This window comes from Cottoperca gobio, chromosome 2 (assembly GCF_900634415.1).
Source record: "Cottoperca gobio chromosome 2, fCotGob3.1, whole genome shotgun sequence".
NCBI lineage: Eukaryota > Metazoa > Chordata > Actinopteri > Perciformes > Bovichtidae > Cottoperca > Cottoperca gobio.
This window is the reverse complement of record NC_041356.1, coordinates 4,912,992-4,935,433: the sequence shown is the minus strand read 5'-3', so window position 1 is coordinate 4,935,433 and position 22,442 is coordinate 4,912,992. Positions and strand designations below refer to the sequence as shown.

At 43.0% G+C, this 22,442-nt stretch overlaps 1 protein-coding gene and 1 long non-coding RNA gene across 2 annotated transcripts in view; one reads left to right on the top strand and one right to left on the bottom strand.

Annotated features, from left to right (window-relative positions):
* LOC115017130 (uncharacterized) overlaps nt 1-22,442 on the top strand; it is a 51,843-nt gene that overhangs the window by 25,666 nt on the left and 3,735 nt on the right. The window contains exons 3-4 of the long non-coding RNA XR_003833222.1: nt 16,061-16,097; nt 16,863-16,955. This is a non-coding gene — a long non-coding RNA (uncharacterized LOC115017130). The remainder of the gene's footprint in view (nt 1-16,060; nt 16,098-16,862; nt 16,956-22,442) is intronic.
* The window catches only part of prox1a (prospero homeobox 1a), a 32,390-nt gene continuing 22,005 nt past the window's right edge, over nt 12,058-22,442 (bottom strand). Inside the window, exon 7 of the mRNA XM_029445327.1 lies at nt 12,058-14,132. Within this exon, the coding sequence (XP_029301187.1) occupies nt 13,947-14,132 (186 nt within the window). The 3' untranslated portion in view covers nt 12,058-13,946. The remainder of the gene's footprint in view (nt 14,133-22,442) is intronic.

The following is a 22,442-nucleotide window of genomic DNA, read 5'->3' as shown; positions in this document are numbered from 1 at the left end:
TCACAGATTACATGGAAGCAATAGTTTATCTTGACTTTACACAGATTTAAGGAGTAAAAGGTAACGCAGTAATCGTGTAACAGTGACAAATTAAAGTAATGCGTTCATTGAAACCATCTCTGCAACTCTGCTGCTCTGTCAGTGAAATAATAGTTAGACTGTGAGGACACCTGCTGGACGCTACCTGTAACTGCAAACAGAAATAAAAAGCTGAACCTTTTTGTTGTTGTTCCAAGCCTCGTGGGTCTTCATCATGAACGTGTTCTCTGGGTTTGTCTTTAGAACAGCAGAGGGAGATTTGCTCCTTCAAAATGATGCATCAACATGTAGTTTATAGTGATTCAAAAAAACTACAATGCAGGAAAAACGTCACTGAACCACAAATTATATAACATACTTTGCAGTCACGCAACATTTAGAGAAATGGATACATACTAGCAGTAAGTCAGGTGACTCCTGCACGAGACTTTAATTTATAGAGGTAAATTGCACAATTTTCAGGGCCTCTGCATCAACCCACATAGTATGACTGTATATTCATATTTTTAGGATGTATAATGCCAAAATTATTATTCTGACTCAAAATAACGCAAATGTTTCAATTTTCTTCTTCTTCTTCTTCTTCTTTTTTTTTCTGTAGCTTTTACCAATAATTGAGAATACATTTCCCGAGATGCACCAGAGTCTGATCCATCATGTTTGAGCCCCTCGTGCACCACTCTGCTCCGCCTCTAGAGGGTGCTGTTGTTCCTCAAACAGCAGTTGGTTTCAAGCAGAAGGACACGTGAGGTCAGGGAGAGGGGTCAGTTCATCCTTCTCGTCCTTGTTATTGAATTAGAATTGAATTGTTAAGACACATCACTTTGAATAGATGTCTTCATGCCTTTTTTATTTGCAAATTATGAAGTGAAGTCCCTGAATCTTTCCTTGAAGAGGCTTTTCACATCAGAGTAGAGATTTGGTCAAAGCTAAAGGTAACACATTGCGCCTTTCTATTCATTTCAGCCTTTTCTCATTTGATGGTAAACATGGGCTAAAGTAATACGTGGAGTATATTATTTCTTGGATAGGAATGTTAATTGGTCAAAATGCCTGTAATTGTTATATGCCACTTTTAGATTTTTATTTTTAATTGTTCAAAACAAGCCGGCCTATTAAAAATATAGAAGTCCCGCAAATGGTCACATTGTCGTGTCGCTGGAACCAGAGAATAAAATGCATTTTTCACAATGAAAATGACTAATCGTGTCGTATTCTAATCGTGTCAACTCCACATTTAAGTTTCGTCTTCAGTGGACGGATATGTGTTTATGAACGGATGTGGAGCCCCCCCTGAAGCTGACAAGTGTTGAGTGTCACCCCCATCTTCACAAATGTTAAATGAACTCCTGTGGACGTGATGAGGCCCGTCCTTCTCTCTGTGTGTCGAACAGTTTGGTAGAAGCTTAAACTGATTGTTGGATTTGGGATTGAAAGAAAAGCAGGCCGAACCACACAGGTGGTGACCCCAACTTCTTATCTCTCCTCCCTCCACCCGCCCGTTCAACTCCCCCCTCCAGATGTACCCTATTTCATTTTTCATCATTTTCACCCGCGCTCCCCCCCTCCTCTCCCCTCCCGCTCGGTCCAAGATGAAGATTTGGCTCTCGCTCATCCACTCGGCCCCCGCGTGACAACCGTAATTCAATTTTTCCAATCTTTCTAATCTAAAGATTTCGTTTTCATTTTTCTAATACTATCAAGGCAAAAGAGGAGGGGCGGGGGGGAGAGGATGTTGTGCTGGGTACACAGCTTGGGCACCATTTGTGAATATTACAATCTTGTTTCATTCCTCGTCTTCATTAATAAGAGACTTCTTTGAACCCGTCCCTCCCCCTCCTCTCCCTCTCCTCTCTTCATCTCCGTCCCTCTTCTCTCTCTGCCATTTCTGCTGTTCTCTCACATCTCTTTATCCATCCCCCTTTTTCTTTCACTCTTTTTTCCTTTCTTTTCTTTCTTTTTCATCTGTAGTCTATCCCCCTTGAGTCAAGTCCCAAGTCCTAAATCATTACGATTATTTGGGTCTAGGAGGGGCAGCGGAGCGTATGGGGAAATGTTAAATCCATGATGGATTACGACGTCCAGATTGTCGTTTTGAATTAAAGAAAATGATAAGGAAAGAAATGTAAAAACAATCATAAGTAGATTTAGTTCTCAAGGAGAAACTGTTATAATGACAAGTGTGTGTGTGTGTGTGTGTGTGTGTGTGTGTGTGTGTGGGGTGATGTTACTGCATTCAATCAGTGAATATCGGCTCGGCGTGTCCCCTTAAAACCTTTCCCTGGTAAAACGCAGCCGGGCTTAACCGGGACCTGCATCCACTCAATTTAGGCTCTCATCAGGAAAGCACTCGGCAGCCATCTTGTTTGTCAGTTTGTGTTATTACTCTCCTCCTTCAACCATCTGAAGAGCAGAGGAGCTTTCTAGTAGCCCATCCTGTGGCCGTGTGGCTCACTGTAACAACTGAAACTTGACCGTGTGTGTGTGTGTGTGTGTGTGTGTGTGTGTGTGTGTGTGTGTGACATCAAATGTTTGCAAACTTCATCTTCACTCTACGTGCTGTTTTTGTATAAGCTCTAATTTTGCGATATCATTTACCACATATTTTACGTGCAGTATTAGTTAATCTCTAGCCCAGTTTCCTAATCACTTGATACATTTTTTTAAAAATGATTATTGGAATACTACCAAGGTTTCCACACAAATGTCGCGCACACTTTATTCTGTAACTAAACTAAAACAAAGAAGGTGCAACCAGATGACACATCTGAACTGTGGTTGCTGAGTTGTTTCCCAGTCCGTCAGATATTTGTGTGATTGAGAATATAATGTGCTAAAGTGTTAAGTTTGTTAACATGTGCACACATTCAGATCTCTGGTCCGTTAAGTTAATTTGTTTCCTTTTTTAACTCCATAGCTACAAAATCCGACATGTTTGCTATGATTGCAGATGATAAACAGTCGCATAGTGAAAGAAGACGGCGCTCGGCGACTATTGGCTCGTCTAATGTACTTTGTGAGGGCAAGGAAAGGACAGGGATTCACTTCAGAACTACAAAAGCTTCTAAAATGTGCAGATCAAGATCATTTATGTTAAAGAAGTCAGACGTTGTGTGTGTGTGTGTGTGTGTGTGCATATGTGTGTGGTCTGAAGATGGAGGAGGGGGGTGAGGATGAGGAAGAGTCGGATTAGTAGAGGAAGACTGAGTGGTCTCTGGGGAGATTATGCCCTCAGGTCACCAAATGCTTCAACTCAGATTTATGAAACAATTTCAGATTTATATTTATGAAACGATTTCTTTGTGATTCCCAGCATGTGTTCGTACTTACAGCGCAGTGCTGCTCATCAATCTGGTCTTTACCCAGTGAGGATGTTCCCCACATCATATCCCTGTATGGTAATGTGTGATGTTTAATAATATTGTGTAATAAACAAGGGTTTGGGGATGGATTAGGGTTTTAGGGTTAGGGTTTTAGGGTTTAGGGTTAGGGTTAGGGTTTTAGGGTTACACAATCTGTAGAGATGTAGCCACTTCTACTTCCTATAGTTATCATTGTTGTACATTATGATTGGGATCATGGAAATGAACAATATATCCTCTCCACTCGTCCGCTGTAGTAATCTGCCGTGATCCTTAAAGCCAAAGCAATGCAATCTTCCAAATATTTTTGAAACATTTCATTACCATCATATGTTTGGTTCGATTATCCTCATACAGAGGCTCAGATTATGTCTGTAACAATATCCTTCCTGTCTCTTCTCGCCCCCGATCTCATATGGACGTGTGCAAGTAAAGGCAGGGGGCAGTAAAAGAGCATGACATGGTGATACGCAGCTCCGCTGTGCTGTGCAGCGTGATGCAATGGAAGAGTGGAAAAACCCTGAAGCGTATATCGTTATGAATAAACAAAGTCTGGTTTTTTTTTTGGTTTAATTTCCTGACAAATCTGCTGGAGAGTGATAGAAAAGAGATCCGATAGTATGACTGAATTTTACAGAGCGAACAAGTGAAAAGAATCAGCGGATGAATGGTTGCTCGCAGCCCTATTGTTCGCTGGTCTGAATGACTTTCTACAATTGAGGCCTTCAGTGTCTCGTGCACAGAGATGGAGAATTCCTCGGTGTCTCACAACATTCACAGTAACTGTAAAAAGAATTGGTGCTAGAGGATGTTTGCATATTATAAACACACATAAGACTCTTGGCATGTCTCAGTGATTTACCATTTCACATGCCAACCTAAGAACTTAACCTTGTTTTAACCCCAATAAAACTCTTTGCTCTTCTCCTTCAGCCTCATTCTTTCACCTCAGACCTGCTTAGCTGCCAATTGACAGCTGTCCATAAGTGTCTTTGTGTGTGTGTGTGTGTGTTTTCCATGTTCGGTACACCCAGTCCCACAGCTGACCTGCCAGTGAACCTTGACCGCTGCTTGTTCAAAGTCACCCCACAAGCTTATTTGTGGCCTCTTTGTGTGTGTGGACAGGCGAGCGTGGGAGGCCTGAGATTCTTCCCCTCTGTCACTTCTTTCTCCTTCTGAAGCAAGTGTTCACTTCTCTCTCTACCTCCGTTTTACTGTTTGTCTCTCTGAATTTCACGCCATGTTGCTCCACGCTTACAAACAGACATGTTTCTAACCTTTCTCCCTCCTCTATGCCACCTCTATCTGCAGTTCCTCTCCGACAATGCCCAGTGTGTCATTGAGTTATTAATAGTGTGTGTTTCTGAAGAGGGCTCTTCTTGGAGCCCTATCCATTTCTTGATAAATGAAATTCCTTGGCCCACTCTGGGGTCTTAACAATAGGACGACGCAGACACTGAGCTTAAGAGACATTCAAGCACACGCATGCACGTGCACCTGCTCCACATGTCACGTTTCTGTCTTCAGTCACACACATTGATGCACAAGTCTAAAGATTTCCTCTAGACTGAAGTTTGCTTTCAGTCTATTGATGATCAATTGTTTAAGTCGTTTATTATCAATCGTTGCTTCCAGCTTCTCAAGGAGGATTTGCTTCTTTCTCTCTTTGCAGATGAATTATGTTAAAGCTTTGAGTCCCGAGTTGAAGACTTCGCCTTGGACCCAGATTTTCAAGGATTCAGCGATTTTTAATCAAACAAAAGAAACGAAATCTAGAGATTAATGATAATTATCACACGTTTTAAATAGTAGACTGTGCTTTGACATGCAGAATTTCAGAATTTTCATCTATTGAAATATTGTTCACATGAACTTCTCCTGATGCTTTCTTCATCCGTTAAGGAAATTGTTTCTTTCAGGACTGTCGTAGAACAGCAGCCCTGAACTGGATTTGGTAACTTGGTTTATAGTCTTCTTTGAGGATCAAATATATATCAGTCTCTTTTAGAAGACCACAACATTTATGGTCTTTCTCATAATCCTTCTAAATATAAATAAAAAAGCCAATTCAACAAATCAAGAATCAGACCTACTAACAAATGTCATTACTGGGATCTGAACCAACACATTACAAATGGATCTTCTGAGAAACAAAGAGGAGGAAACATGAAATCATGCGAGTCGAGGGATGTGGGGAGAGGTGGGTGATGTGGATTAAAATGGAACGACCCCTGGCTGCGCTCCATTTCTGTCTGGTTAAAGGACAAAGTGGGAGGGGAAGTTGGTCCTCGTGTGTGTGTGTGTGTGTGTGTGTGTGTGTGTGTGTGTGTGTGTGCGCACAGATGAGAGAGTATTGTGTGTGTCAGTTGATGGAACCCCTGGTATTCTTGAAAGGCTCTTATTGACAGACTTAATGCCCTTATTGGACATGAGACACGTGGCTGACACACTCCCTCAAGTGTATGCGTGTCCAAGCAAATGCTGAAAGTGTGTATATCTGTAAACTCGTATTGGTGTGTGTGTGAGCCCCCTGTATCTGCCCTGTGTGAGCCTGTATTGATTTCCACACCAGAAGTCTCCTCCCTATGCTAGTTGAATTATATTATATACGACGACATCACGGAGCGCACGGATGTTGGACACCTTGCACTCCTCCACCTTCCTCTTGAGGATGCCCCACATGTGCTCAATTGGGTTTAGGTCTGGAGACATACTTGGCCAGTCCATCACCTTAACCTTCAGCTTCTTCAGCAAGGCCGTTGTCATCTTGGAGGTGTGTTTAGGGTCATTATCATGTTGGAAAACTGCCCTACGGCCCAGTTTCCGAAGAGAGGGGATCATGCTCTGCTGCAGGATGTCACAGTATATATTGGAATTCATGTGTCCCTCAATGAAATGCAGCTCCCCAGTGCCGGCAGCACTCATGCAGCCCCAGACCATGATGCTGCCACCACCATGCTTGACTGTAGGCAAAACACATTTGTCTTGGTACTCCTCACCAGGGTGCCGCCACACACGCCGGACACCATCTGACCCAAACAGGTTTATTTTGGTCTCATCAGACCACAGGACATGGTTCCAGTAACTCATGTTCTTGGATTCATTGTCTTCAGCAAACTGTTTGCGGGCTTTCTTATGCATCGGTTTCAGAAGGGGCTTCTGTCTGGGGCGACGGCCATACAAACCGATTTGATGCAGTGTGCGGCGTATGGTCTGGGCACTGACAGGCTGACATCCCACTTCTGCAACCTCTGCAGCAATGCTGGAAGCACTCGCACGTCTATTTTTGGAAACCAACCTCTGGATATGACGCTGAGCACGTGGACTCAACTTCTTTGGTTGACCCTGGCGAGGCCTGTTCCGAGTGGAACCTGTCCTGGAAAACTGCTGTATGATCTTAGCCACTGTGCTGCAACTCATTTTCATGGTGTTGGCAATCTTCTTATAGCCAAGGCCATCTTTGTGAAGCGCAATAATCCTTTTTTTCAGCCGCTCAGAGAGTTCCTTGCCATGAGGTGCCATGTTGTCCAGCATTCAGAGAGAATTGTGCCCAAAACACCAAATTTAACAGCCCTGCTTATCATTTACACCTGAATCCTTGTAACACTATATATCACAGGGTATGCTTTTGATAAACACAAGTTTAAAAGCCAAATAATATCTTAAATCTACATTTTAATGCCTTTGATTGCTTTGTAGTGGTCTCTCGCTAAAACATCTTAAAGTCATTGTTTCTGCTGTTTGATATTTGACAATGTGACGTTGTTTGAATGACTTTCCACACCTACTGAGCACAGCTTATTGGGTAGCATTAATCGAAAAGACGCAGGTGTCCTCAAAACATAATTCTCAATGATTTCATTCTTTGAAGCAAAGAGAATCGTGACTCTTTGAATGAATCCACGTCCCCTGTTTTGTGCGCTTGGCAGAGACTATTGTTCATCAAATGAAACCAAATGAAACCAGCACGTAAATCGTACAGCGGTGTGAAAAACTCTCCTCAACCAAGTGTCCCAACTTAAGCTGAAGTTCTCTTGTAGTTCAGTCAACGTGGAGAATCAAGGTGAATCTCTTTGTCACTGAACAACATGACGTTTCCTTTCCTGCTGCCCCATCAAACAGAAGAGAGAAGGACGTACATCACCATTTAAACACAACCACAACTTCAGGCTGTATGTAAACCTTCCCACTAGGGGGCATGGTGAGGCATTAGCACTTCCTTGAAGCACTTTAATGCTCCGCTGTGATGTGAAGACATGTGTCTCAATCCCGTGTCGTCGCTTTATTTTCTCTTTGACACCTGTGTCTTTTACCCACACTCTTTTTTAATTTAATTTTCTCTTCCTCTTATCACTCCATCTTTCTCTCTGTTCTTTCTTTGCCTCCTTTATTTCTTCCTCCCCTTCTCATCCCATTTCCTTCCCCTTTGTGTGATGAAAAAGTGCAGTCTTGGCGTTTTACTCTCATATCAAATGCTCATACGCGTAAAGGGAGAGAGTGACAAAGATGCCAGCCAGTGTTACACTCTGTGTGTGTGTGTGTGTGTGTGTGTGTGTGTGTGTGTGTGTGTGTGTGTTTGCCAGAAGAACATTGCATTGAAGCACCAGTGAACATCTGGCCCATGTGCCAATGATTGGTTGGGGAAGTTCCTCAGGATATAACACTTGAAAATGTCTTGGCATGTTCGCGACAACAGCAGTGCAGTTTGTGCAGCGTGTGTGTGTGTGTGTGTGTGTGTGTGTGTGTGTGTGTGTGTGTGTGTGAGGTTGTATTAAATGTGTGAGTTTAAGATGATTGTATTCTTCTGCGTGTGTGTGAGTGCTGATTGTACTGTACTTGTGTGTTTGTGTTGGGAGCTTTAACTTTCCACCATTAGCTCTAAACCCTTTTTTTGAGCAGGCGGCTGATTCTTCCCTTGATTACTATTTAGACTTCTCTCCTTTGTTTTATCTCTCCGTTTATACCTTCTGCTAGCTCGTTATTCTTCTTTCTCTGGAATAATTTAATTTTCTTTGCTGGTTCCTACCGGTGCTAGTTAGGTTCAACGAGAGGCCAGTGGAAGTTCTTCTACTTTTACCTGTTTCCTTTCCACCTTCTCTTCCTCCTTTTCCATTCTCCTTTACAATCTTCTCTCCTTTGTGACTCCCACACCCCGATCACCTAATTCACCCTAATAGACTACAGATGCACGGGTTTGTACGCCGCTGATCGCACATGTGTCTGTTGTGTTCTTGTGTCCCCGTAAAGGAGACGGTGGCCCTCATCGGCGGCGTCCGCCCGGTGGTAGCGGCGGGCGGCGGGCCGTGGAAGATGCGGCAGGGTTGTTAAAAGTGTTGTTAAGAGAGCGGCTGGCAGCTGTTCCTGACAGGTTGGGGATGGAAGGACAGATGGTGTTTGATTAGCGAACAGACCGCTGATGGAAGGAGGGATGGAGGGAGGAATGAGGGAGGAGGAAATTGATATCAGTTAGGAGGGAGAGTAAAAAGAAGATGGATTTTTTTTTTACTTAAGGATAGATATGTGGAAGATAAATCCATAACAAATAGGAAAAAAGGGCAGGATTCAATGTGTTATTGTTAAATCATGGATCGATGTGGTTTTCAGTACATCAGAGAGTGATGGAATGACTTAACGGCTAAAGTAGCACATGACATAAAGATTGAGGATTTCTAAGAGAATGAATGAGGTGGGATAGGAGCATGACCCGATGGAGGAACGAAGGGATGCAGAGCGTGCTGGGGGGAGGAAGTGAAAACGCTGTCGGGGCAGCTGTTCTGAACAACAATTAGCTTCATCCACCTGGGTGCCATCTTAAAGAACTGATGCAAATAAACCTGCAGTGCTGGCTGATTAAAGTCTGTTCAACAAGCTAACAGTGATTGTTGCAGGCAGCGACGGTCCGATTCAATCAGTCGTTTATTTGAATGATGTTCTGAAGTTGATGTTTTAAAATGAGTCATAATTAGATGTGAGCTTCGGGTCAGCGTGAGGTCAGACGGCGAGCGCAGGTTCTACTCAAGCAGCTCGAACACGCAATGAAAACGATATCAGAACGTGATGGAAGATCAATGAATTCTGCCAGCGTGCACTAAAGTGAAGACAAAGAGCTTGTCTCCTGTTCTTTGCAACGGCGTCATCTTAAAGAACAACACGTTGTTAAAGTTCAGAGATTACACGCTGTCTAGCAGCAGTTTGCTAAAAGGTTAAACTGAAAGACCTTTGACATCTCACAGTTTAGTCGCTCTCTGTACTCGAGTATTGAAGCTTTTGACATTATTTTAGTACTTGAATATATCCAAATGCAACTTAAAAATCATGCTGGGAAATGCACGAGCTCAAGTGTTATAGTTGTGATGCAAGAATTGACAGAAGCAGAATTTCAAACACACATTACACACATACAAACGTGATGATCAAGTGCAATAACACACATCAACTTGTGTTTCTGCCTTGCATCTATTTACCAATATGGCAGCGAATGTGAATAAAGTGTGGGGGGGAAAACTCCCTTTTACACACACACACACACACACACACACACACACACACACACACACACCACGGTCCACTTTAGCAGCAGTTAGCGCGCAGAAGACAGTTAGAGCTATTAGGATTATGTTGAGAAGAGATTTTCCTCGATAATAAACTCTCTCCCTACTCCATAATAATAGCGGCCATTACCCAAGATGTATCTCTGTCCTGCCATCTCGGCGGACAATAAGTGTGTTTGTGTCTGTGAGTGTGTTTGTGCATATGACGGGGTGATTGAGAATGAAACAATCAGCAGGCCAACACAAACACAGCTGTTTTATTGTTGCGCTGCTCAGATGTGCTTTCACAGGCAGACGGCGTGTGTATGCGTGCGTGTGTGCGTGTGTGCGTGTGTGTGTGTGTGTGTGTGTGTGATCATATAGAGCAAAGACTGACCCCACCTCCTGTTCTAATGAAAAGCTTTGGTAGTATAAGCTCGACAATCATGATTCTGCCTTTTGTTTTCTTCAAAGCACTTAGTGAGAGACTTTGATGAAAACCTTTTAGAGACTACACTTGGTTTGTTTGTTGTTGTCTGTCTGCAGTAATATCTTACTAGAGACTTACTAAATAACTTAAAGAGGCACTCCAGCGATTTAGTGTGATACTCGCACAGAGACAGATTAATAAACCGACGGTCAAAAACTTTCCCAAAACCAATTCTGATGCCTCCATCTCAGGGTATTGGCTCATATGTAGTCTGTGTTCCTTATGACATGGAACACATTTAATTGTTTTCATGTCGTGAGGGATTATACTTTGGATCATGACTACAAACCGAGAATCTTGCAAGTACATTAGCTTCAAATAAGCCAAACTAATGCAAGTGCAACATACAGAAACAAAAGAATAAAATGTTAGCATGTCAGGGTAAACGTTACTGAACATCAGGACATTAGCATTTAGCTAAACGACTCTCAAAGCCTCTAGTGTGTTTTCTTTTGCTTTCATTTTGAGAGTAACTTCCTGATCACTTTAATTTAGTCTGATTCTCAATTGACTTTATTGAGAGAAAATATATCTTCCCTGGAAACTGGATTATTACAGGAGCCTGGCAATATAATATTACTTACAAATGCTACTATATCATCGTTACATTGTTGTATTTAAACTTGAGTGTGTGTGTGTGTGTGTGTGTGTCGCCATGTTTTATACACACCTAGTTTTTTCTTCTGCATGTAAGCGAGAGAGAGAGGAGAGCACATAGAGTGCTGGCACTTTATCCCATGCTGGTGATGGTGGTTGGCATTGTGTGATGCCAGTTAGCGTTTGGCGCCAACACACAGAGGGCATGGTGTGTGTTTGTGAGTGTTAGGGAGGTAAGTGGTGTGAGAGGATGGACGGAAATAAAACCAACGAGAAGGGAGGCAAGGAGGAGAGGAGACGGGGTAAAGAGGAGTAATGTCAGTGATGAAGGGGTGAGAGGATGAGCAGAGGACAGATAGAGGAGTGAGAAGGATGGGAGGGCAACAAGGGCAGACAGGCCTCGTCCCTGTGCCTTTGTGTGTGTGTGTGTGTGTACGAGTGTGAGTCGGCACCTATGTCTTTTTGTGTGTATGTGTGTGTCTGTCCCTGCGTCTTTGTACTGGCTAATCTAGGCGTCAGCAGCTTTTTGAGGCTTTTGTGCTGACAATAATCACACAGCGCTCCTCTTTTCAATTCATCAGCAACAACAACAAGGGATCACATGTCCCCTATACAGGGGAGAGAGAGAGAGAGAGAGAGAGAGAGAGAGAGAGAGAGAGAGAGAGAGAGAGAGAGAGAGAGAGAGAGAGAGAGAGAGAGAGAGAGAGAGAGAGAGAGCACGGACAGAGTTAAAGTGGCCATCATGTTGCCTAGTTACTGCTTGGGTGGATGGCGATTTGGTGTGTGTGGGCAGGCACATGCAAACGGTCAACACCCTGCACACTTGTGCTGAGTGCAAATGGAACAGAAAAGTACAATCACACACTTCCTTTTTTTTTTTTTTTTTTTTTCAAAGAATAATTTATTTCATGTTGCAGTGTGATGGATAAACAATGAGTAAACCACTGGTCAAATCTGTAGCAAGCATTAATAATCATCATCAGAATAACATTAATAGGAATAATTATTTCAATTATAAATAATAACAATATCAGAGTGATCAGAGTAATTATTACATCTATACAAGCTACAAATATCAGCATTTTGTCCTATGTCTTTTTTTTTTTCTGCTGTTAAAACACTTCACACATGACCGGCCGGTGCAGCTGCCCCTCTTGGCCTCCCGGAGCAGAGAGACAAATCAGTTTTTTCATCGGTGCTTTTGGTTACTTGTGGCGACTTCCAGTTTCAAGGTTCTTCGCAAGACGGGGAGTTAAAATTGGACATTTTGATATCTCTGAATGCATGTGCTCAATTTTAAGAACGTCTGATTGTACCACAGTGAGTCACCAGTGTTTTTAAAAAGTGTTACGACCCTCTGTGCCAGTCGATACAAGTGTGTATCGCCAAAGGTTAGCTTGTCCCACGGCACCATGAAGAATGATTCTTGTGTGTTGTATCATGTGGGGATGACGTGCTGCTGAGAGAGAGAGAGAGAGAGATCTACGAAGCACATGAAACCGTAATGAACGCTTTGCTCCTGTTAATCATTACAAAAATGATCCAAACACTTATTACAACAATGATTTACAATACAGTAAATCCACTTTGCAATAAGAAAAACTGAAATCACAAATTGATGTAAAATGGGATTTTCAGATTAGGATTTAGAATTTTCGGAGAAACAAATGAAGCATCCAAACAATTGATATGAAAATGAACAATATCAAAACTGTTACGGCACTGCGATGTCCTCAATACAGTTTCCTGGATGTGTCCAGCATCAGTGCTATATTGTTAAATAATATAAAATATGTTAATTAATAAAAGCAGGGATTCTTACTGTAAAGTGTCACAAATCATACATAACAAAGTGTAAATGTTTGTTCTGTAGAAAACAAGAAGAGAACAAAAAGGGCCGTGTTGTTGAGGCTGTAGTAATTTAGTCAAATAAGTGCAGTTGAATGAATTTGTATTCATTTCTTTCTGATATTGTAAAAATGGGACTGCTAGTATCTAGATCTGAGAGATATTAAAAAAGAAATACAAGAGAGGGATTTGTCTTTGATGCAACATGAGCCAAGAGGGGCGGCCTAGGGAAGGGTGGGGCAGGGAGAGCCACACAGTCAAAAACAAACACCCAGTAAGTCTCAGTACAGTAAGAAGGGAGAGGTAAAGGGGACGGGAAATAAACAACGACTACGTTTATTTATGTCCAGTTTGTCTGGGCTCACGTGAGGATCTGGGAATGCTACTGTGCTTTCCTATTCAAGAGGTGTGTGCATGTGTGTGTGCATGTGTGTGTGTGTGTGTCTATGTGACTGAGGGTTCATAGAAGAGAGGCTGTAAGCTTCTACAAAGGAGCAAAAATACAGAAACATCACTTTTTTTTCTCCAAAAATGTCCATGTAACTTAAAAACATCCACAATAAAAAGATTCTTATATATTATCTTTATTTTTAGTTCGCTCCCGACCCCGAGTCGAAGGGCTGAAGATCGCTCCATCGTCTTCCTCATCCCTTAGTTCCTCCAGAGATGGATGAAGAGCAAGTTTGGACGAGGTGGAGGAGAAAGAGAAGAGGAGCTTTTCTCTAAGTGCAAGGAGGTTCAACTTTCACTGTTTCGCTTTTAACTTATAAAAGTCTCACAATTGGGTAATTTGAGTATTGTGTGACTCTGAGTCGGAGCCCTTTGCCTCGTTCATGAGGAATATTTTTTTCTTTTATAAAACATTTTAAGGGCAGGTTTGTCTTTTAAAAGTTGGGCTGACCAAAAACAACCATCAACAAATCTCTCCAGGAGCCTCCGAGTAGAACCACGTCAAGCCTCTGCATCGCGTTCGAATCGCCAAACGCACTTTCACTGAAGACCTCAATCTAGTCTAACTAACTGTCTTCTCACGGTCCTCGGACGCTCGTCTTGCTCGCCGTGTTTCCTTCCTCGCCCCGGTCAGTCATGGAGGAGTTCTTGTAGACAGTTGGGGGATTTGAAGACATCGGGAACCTCGCTGTCCAGTTTGCAGATCACCTTGTAGATGGCCTTCTTCCAGGACGGGTCTGCATCCTTTCCAGCCACGATGGCATTGAAGAACTCTCGAAGAGTCAACTGGGACACCTCCAGGAATCGTTCAGGAACCTGAAGCAAAGGGAAACAGGTAGAAAGGAATGATATCATGAGACAGCTTCGATTGTTTGAACAAAAGAGCAGCTTCCCCTTTGTTGTCCTAAATCTACAATACAGTAGTTATACAGACACATGCAGAAGTGTGTTACTTCTGTGTGAGCACGTGGACTGCTTCACCTCTTTCAAGGAGAAAGTACCCGATGCACATAATCTGCTTCTATAACAGCCTCCACTCTGGTGAGGAAACTTGAAACAATATTCCACAACAAAGCGTGACAGTAAAAGTGCACACACTTTATTGGAGAGAGGCGTTTAGGAGTTCTGTGCATCTGATTGAACCTGTTCACGCAAAATGATTACAGTGGATTGACACATAGGAATAGAACATATAATAATATTAAAAGTAGATAGATTAGATTTCATATCTTTGACATTTTAATGAGTAAATGGGTTAATTGATAACTGAAGGTTGAGTTGTGTTTTTATTTTCCTTCTCTGACATTAAAAGACAATATTCTGTCACGTTAAGTCCACCAGGAGACGTCCGCATGTCTAAGATCACAATAGAAATTCAAACATCTTCCAATATAGACAAACTATTTTTTAGAAAAGTGATTCTGTAACTGAAACTGATCAAGATTTAGGTTAAGTGTGCGTGTGTTTCAGTGTGTTTCAGTGTTTCAGGTGTCCATAAGTTACTATTCCTGTACCAAGTTCTAGTTCAGCTGTCAACTTCCCCTTAATGTACTTCCCCTTTCTTAAAGTGTGTGTGTGTGTGTGTGTGTGTGTGTGACAGGTGACACACGACACACGACACACTCAGTCCTTGACAATTGTAGGTGAACAGTTGTCTGTGATCTGTCAGTGTGTGTGTGTGTGTGTGTCTGGGGCAGAGTTTAAACAAGAACAGAGGGATTGCAGGGATTCAATTGTCCTTTCCACATGCAGGCATAAATATACTGTCATCACAAGGCTTTTTGTGTGTGTGTGGGTTTTAATGGCAGTGTTTGACAGCAGAACAATGGCACACACACACTTTTCATTTTTTTTTTTTGCCCTTTCTCCCGGGGGCAAGATCATACAAAGACACTAAACAACCTGACTAGGATTCTCCCCCCCCCCTCTCTCTTTTTCTTCTTCTTTGTCTCTTTTTCTTGCATGCAGATGCATAGACACACACTAACTGACACACACACACACACACACACACACACACACACATTTGGGAGGCTGACTCCTCCAGAGGTGCATGCTCCTATACACCCCAACACACATTCACACACACACACACACACACACACACACACACACACACACACACTCACAGACACACACTCACACACACACACACACACACACACACACACACACACACACACACACACACACACACATACACACCTAGAGGACGACAGAGGGCTGTCTGGGTGTCCCCATCATGCGTGGCAGGACATGCCAAGGTTAGCTGCAACCAGAACGGATGAATCACCACACACACACACACACACACGCACACACACACGCACACACACACGCATACACACACCCTAAATGATTCCCTGGACTCTCATATACTCTGTCTACCCTCACCTACCCTCTCTTTCTTTTTAGCTGGCCTCTTGAGACCACAGTTATTTCAATGAGGCCCTCTGTCACTGTCTTGCTATAGACACTACTGTACACACACACACTCTTTCTCGTACACACACACAACTTTACAGGTGATATCTAAGCCTGATCTACATGGGAGATTTTACACAAAGGTTCCACAAAACTTCCACTCTTATTTTGGCTGTCAGTTATTACTCAGGCAATCCCTCATTGCGACTGCAGCAAGTGTGATAGGTCAAAGTTGAACCAGGGAGTCTGTCCATAATCTGTGATGAACGTTTACAGTTGTTTAAAGATCAGGTCTGTCTGCTTGTTTTTCTTCTCTTTAGTGATGCTGCTGCATTTGAGATCTCCGCAATTAACTTGGTGAGTACAATCGTATTATTAGAGATGGGAATGATGGCCAGAACTATGAAAATAAGACCCCAGTTGTAACCAATGGGAATTATCCCTTTAAGAAACAAAGAAAATAAATTAGGTTTACTTATTAGACCTCAGCCGGGGCCAAAACATTTTTGTAATTTTAGGCTTAACCTTTTTGAAAAACAGAAAGCCCCCGATGCAAGCTGCTGTTTTTAATAGTTGCTGTGAATCTCCCCACTGGGACAAATAAAAGTTGAAACCTGAGCTTGATCTTGAAGATGAATGTGCCTTTGAGGCGTCCTCTCCCTTCTGGATTACATCCCTGCTTCATCCTTTAGTTTGCACTTATCTTTAAAAAAAAAGAAGACAAATCCACCGATTTAGTGTCTTCCCAGAACTCCTTTTCTTAATATTTCTTTTTCCTTTTTGATGCAAATATTCTTGATTTTTGACCTCTTCCATTTCTTTTCTTTAATCTCCAAATTGAAGCTTACTCTAGTCCCTTCCACCACAGTGAGGTGCGTCAGTGAAACACCTTTAATGCCGGCGTGTAGCTACAGAACCTGGATGCACTGATTGAGGGAAATCCTCTGAGACTGAAAGACTCTGATTTTAGTTTACAATTGAGATATAAATCGCAAAGAGTTGTCAAACAAAAGCCTCCACGCGCAGTAGGACAGTATGAGATTCAGTGACCTTGTCCTAGAAGGCCTGAGTGTTTTGTGCCTTGTTCAGCATTATGATTGGTGTGTTTTTAAAATGTTTCAGAGTGACGTGCGTCATCGCAGCGGTGGGAGGACTCAAAGTGCTGAAACGAGACTAAAACAGGCCGACCAAAGGACACGGCTGATTCACAGAGAGGTAGGAACACAGCAGCAGAAAGACTGAAATGAAGCAGCGAGGATAGTGTGTGTCAGCTCGACCGGACAAACACACACACAGACACACACTTGGGTCCAGATGCCCAGATTTGTCTGGCCGTCGTAAATCAGTCCAATAAAGAGATCTAAATTAGGCCATCATCAATACAGATGGGCCTGTTTCCCCCAGTGTGTGTGTTTATGTGTGTGTGTGAGATTCACTCCTGGCGTGGATCTTGATATGGTGTCTTGTTGCCAGGAGAGAGAGAGCGAGTCAGGATTGGGGAAAGGGGGAAAGAGAAAGAAAGATAAAGAGGAAGAAAGACACTTGGTTCCCAGTAAACATAATTCGCATGATTGCTCCGGTTTGGTGGGTAAATATTGGATGAAGGGAGGCTCAATTACTCTCTCTTCACACACACACACACACACACACACACACACACACACACACAGAAGGACAAGAGCCTGTAAATCTCTACATCGCTGCCCAACAAAGAGGCCTACTGGGACGCCCCCCCCCCCCTCCCTCTTTTTGTCCTCGTCTCTTCCCTTTCTCTCATCTTCTCACTCTCCCCCTTCATCCTTCTCCTCATCGGCTCCTCCACCCCTCATCTCTTCTTGGAAATGCAGTCTTATGAGAAATCGCAAACTTGCTTCGTGTTTTACATTTGCTGCTTTAAAGAGATGTCACCTGCACAGTTATGGTCCATTTTATCCAAGTATACGAAGTATGAATAACTGTTGTGTGACAGTTTTTAGTATATTGAACCAAAATGACCATAAAAACTAATTCATGAATAGAAATATTAGTTCCCTATATTAGTCGCCGCTCTAAAAACGTGTAGTTTTGCTTTTTACTGGAAGAAATAATCTGATGTTTTCCATTGTCTGGTAGCAACAACAGAAAAAAAGTCAAACGTTGAGAAACAGCCCAGCGTTAAGCACTTAGCAACAGTGACGTCTGCTCTGCTAATTCAGTCATTTCTTACAGTGCGGACCACAAGCACAAAAGGGCAGTGTTGCACTAAAACATATTTTTAGAATAAAGGAGAGCCTTTTATAAGTAGGGTGCTTCTTTATGAATACACTGCCCCTCCTTTTAACACATCCCAAATAGAAAGAAAACTCAACGTAGACTTAAAAGTTACACATGTGGAACATCGACCGTCATCACACAGAGAATACCGACCGCTTGGTCCGGGACAATGCAGCGCGAGGCACATTCACACACACACACACACACACACACACACACACGAGAAGCCTCAGCGAGCAGAAGAATAGCTTGTGATGAATAGTCATCATCTCTAATGTGATAGTGATGTTTCTCTGGGTTTTGTGCTACTGTTGCTACCTAAATCTAATTATACTAATTGCCGTACTGCAATTATGGGAATATTATAATTCTATCGGGGTTGATCCAATCCCAGCACTGCAGCTTCTTTCTTTAAGTGTCAGTATCTTAAATATAAATCACTGAATAGTATCAAGATATTGACACTATGAGTTTAGGAGGCTGTAAAAGTTTCACTGATTAATGTTGGCAGTAAATGATACTTGTTGTTAGATAAACTCTACAATAAGTGACGTGTTTTATGGTTCCACTTCCGTAGCTTTGGTTTGAATTCATCCCTTCCTTTTCTTCCTTTACACCCCTAAATCTTCTTCCTTCAATTCCACAAGCCTCCTCATCGTCCCTTCTTTGCTGTCCAACAGTTACTCCCCCTCCTTCTCTTTTTTCTTTCTCCCACATTTCCCCTCTCCCATCCCTGTTGATCCCCCCCCCCCCCCCCCCTCTTTCTCCCTGCCTCCCCTCGACTCCTCTCTTGTGAATATAAGCCACTCCTCTGTCTCCTAAAGGATTGATGCTTTCTCTCTTCAGGCTGTCAACATGAGACTGATGGAGACGTCTGGGATCTGTGTGTGTGTGTGTGTGTGTGTGTGTGTTTCCTCGGTTGACTCTACCTATTCACCGTACGCTCTTTCCACCTGCTTTTCCACCCATCGCTCTGTTTCCTCTCCATCCTCACTCCTCGTCTTGCACAAAGGAAAGAACGCACACACCAGGCTCTTAAGAAATCACTGAGCAAACACCATATGTTTGATTCTCAAGGTGTACAAACAGAAAGTGTTGTGCCTTCTCTTCCCCATTTTACTTGAAGTCTTTTTTACCTCCCTCCATTAACGGAGCAGACTTTGACTGTGTACTCAAGTGTGTGTACACTGGTTCAGCGTGTCTTTACGAGTTTGCTCTTTTGTTCGTTGCTTGATCATTGGTCATTTTTCAGCTCGCTTGTCCCTTTCAAACATCTTCCTTGTCACGCACACGCACACACACACACACACACACACACACACACACACACACACACCTTGACACTTTTGACACCATTTTGTTGCCAGTCATTTGCTCTGTGGCCTTGAGGTCCACTTTGCTGTTGGTAAGTAGCATTTTTCTGTCTTCGAGACAATACTGGAACCCTTTAATGTGCGTACTGAACAAATGCCCTGTGTGTGTGTGTGTGTGTGTGTGTGTGTGTGTGTGTGTGTGTGTGTGTGTGTGTGTGTGTGTGTGTGTGTGTGTGTGTGTGTGTGTGTGTGGGACTGAGTGGACATATCATTTTTGTGCCAACACACAAGCATCTGCTTCCTTTTTCCTCCTCTTCTCCCTCACTCTCCCTGCTATCAGGTCTGGCTTTCGTCACACACACCCTGGCAGGAAAATACTTGGAACACACACACACACACACACGCACATATCCACAGAGTCCTTTCTCTCTTACTCTTCTTCGTCTTTTCTCCTTCAACAGGAACTAATCAACAGGACAGTTTAAGTCATTATTGTTGTTCTTTGTATTTAGTAGCTCTGGATGTTGTTGGAGTGAAGAAGTTTGGACTCTAGTAGAATCTTTGAAGCTGCTCTGGTAGCTCATGTTGGCCGCACACCTTAGGTTGTTTTTTTCCATCTCTATTTGCATAGATTTCTTCCCTATTTGAATCTTTATGTGGGGAAAGCAGACTGAGCATACTCCCAGCCTCACGCTAACACGGATTCATACATTGAAAGGACACTCCTTCATTTGTGTCCAAAACATTGTTGTTTTGGTTTGAAACTCCAATTACACACCCTGCATGCGTGTGTGTGTGTGTGTGTGTGTGTGTGTGTGTGTGTGTGTGTGTGTGTGTGTATGTGTGTATGTGTGTGTGTGTGTGTGTGTGTGTGTGTGTGTGTGTGTGTGTGTGTGTGTGTGAGCTCCTGGAGCAACAGCTTCTGTTTCCACACACATGCTGACTGTCTGTAATTGTCCTTCTTAAAGATAATGTCAGTTTGATAGACAAAACAGGAGATTGTGTACTTTGTGTGCTCTTTCGTCGGCGGCCGTAGACTTAGCGATAAGCTGTCGATTCAAATCAGGACTGACACTTGACTTTATGCTTGAAAACATGTTGAAAAAGTCTCGGCTTTTGAACAGGTTCAAATGCATTATTTTGTCATTCAGGAACCTGAAAGACTTGCAAAGAGTCTTGTGACTGGGACCTGCCCTCAGGCTTCTGACTCTTGACTGGCATTGGCGAGACCTAAGACTTGACTTTGACTCAAAAGGGTTTAGTACAGCTCTGGTTGGGGATTCAGCGACTTGGTCAATGTTGTTTTAACTCTAGTGGTTCGGGGAAGGGGGAGCGAGACTCATTTCTTTTTGTGTCATTTCTAACTAATCCGCTATATATAAACATTTCTCACCCCCGTCTCTCTATCATGGCGTCCGCATCACACAACCTTTTCCAGCGGCCATTTAAAGTGTGAAATTAAAGGTATAAGTGGAGACTGGGGGTTCCTCCAGGACATAAGCAATATGTTTCCTTTCTCTGCTGCTCTTTTGTCAGTCACTGATCTCACTGTCACCAGGACAATGGCAATAAAGTTTCTCTTTGTTCAGACTGCATGTGACGGAGAGGAAGGGTCTGCGTCCTGAGATTGCGTCTGTGTGTGTGTGTGTGTGTGTGTCTGTTCTCACTATCTCATTAGTGCGTGTTTCTTCTTTTTGTGTGCAACCGTTTTACGTGTGTGTGTGTGTGTGTGTGTGTCGTCGTATCTCCGTACACTGCAGTTTGCGTGTGCCCGTTCATACACGTGCTGTGCTTCCTTTGATTGGTGTGTGTGTTCTGTGCTTCTATGTGTGTGTGTGTGTGTGTGCAAGTGTGTGTCACCCATAGAGGACAATAGCCTAGGTCATCTGACTGAGAGGCTGCAGACCACTAGTATCACATGACAGAGGCTGAAGGCCACGTCTTTGTTACCAGGCCTATTGTTAAAGCTAAGGAGACAGCTGGGACAGGGGAAGGGAATCACTGCATGCACAACACACACACACACACACACACACACGTACACACACATACAGGAAGACCAAACACAGGCACACATGCACACACACACACACACGCATACACCGCCCCCTCGTGACTCCAATCAGGCTCAGTGACAAAGATGATGCCTTCTTCTTCTCAACTGGAATACTAAGACACACACACACACACACACTCCCACACACGCGCACACATTGCAAGCAGATAGCTATAATTATAGTGACAGAAACTGGCAGGTGGCATTGTCTGTACCACACCGCTCTCTGTCAAGCAGCGACAGAGACAGTGAGGAAGACTTACTGAGTGCTCATACTTGCTTAATGAAATTGAGTGACAGCAACAAAGAGTGTGTGTAGATTAAGGGCTTATGTGTGTGTGTGTGTGTGTGTGTGTGTGTGTGTATCCAACCCTATATTTTCATACTCCATACAACTAAAGCACAAATAACTTTGTATGGTTGTGTTGAGGCCAAGTGTTTCAGTTGTCCACAGTTAACAGTATGTTGCAGGATGCCAATCCCAGTCTCCAGTGTCAAAACCTTAAGCTTTGTGTGCCCTACCTCCCACTCTGACCTATTCACAAATGTATTTGACAAAGCACATAAAAATATTTTGTAGAGACACGCTGGTGCTATGTATTCCCATGAGAAACTTCGATTATTTGTGTTTAAATTTTTGTTAGGGTTTGCATTTTTAGATGGTTTGGTCGCCTCTTTTAATATATTTCAGAGGGGGGGGCATTATCTAGTCGAGCATGGAAATAGTTAAATTAAAGATAATAAAAGCCGGTGTCTCTAGTAGTAAAATACAAAAAGACATGAACCCTGGTGTGATTGCCCAAAGCTCTACACTGAGAATGAGGGAGAGCTCAGAGTTGGATAAAGAGGGAGGAGAGGACAGGTGGAGTCTTTGAAATGAGTGTGTGTGTGTGTGTGTGTGTGTGTGTGTGTGTGTGTGTGTGTGTGTGTGTGTGTGTGTGTGTGTGTGTGTGTCTGTGTGCCTTCTGGGTAGGTTACAAATAGAAGACATAAAAGGTGAGGACAACAGAAAGACGGATGAGACACGAAGAGGAAAGAAATGATACACTTAAGGCTAATGGATTAAGAGCGATGGATATT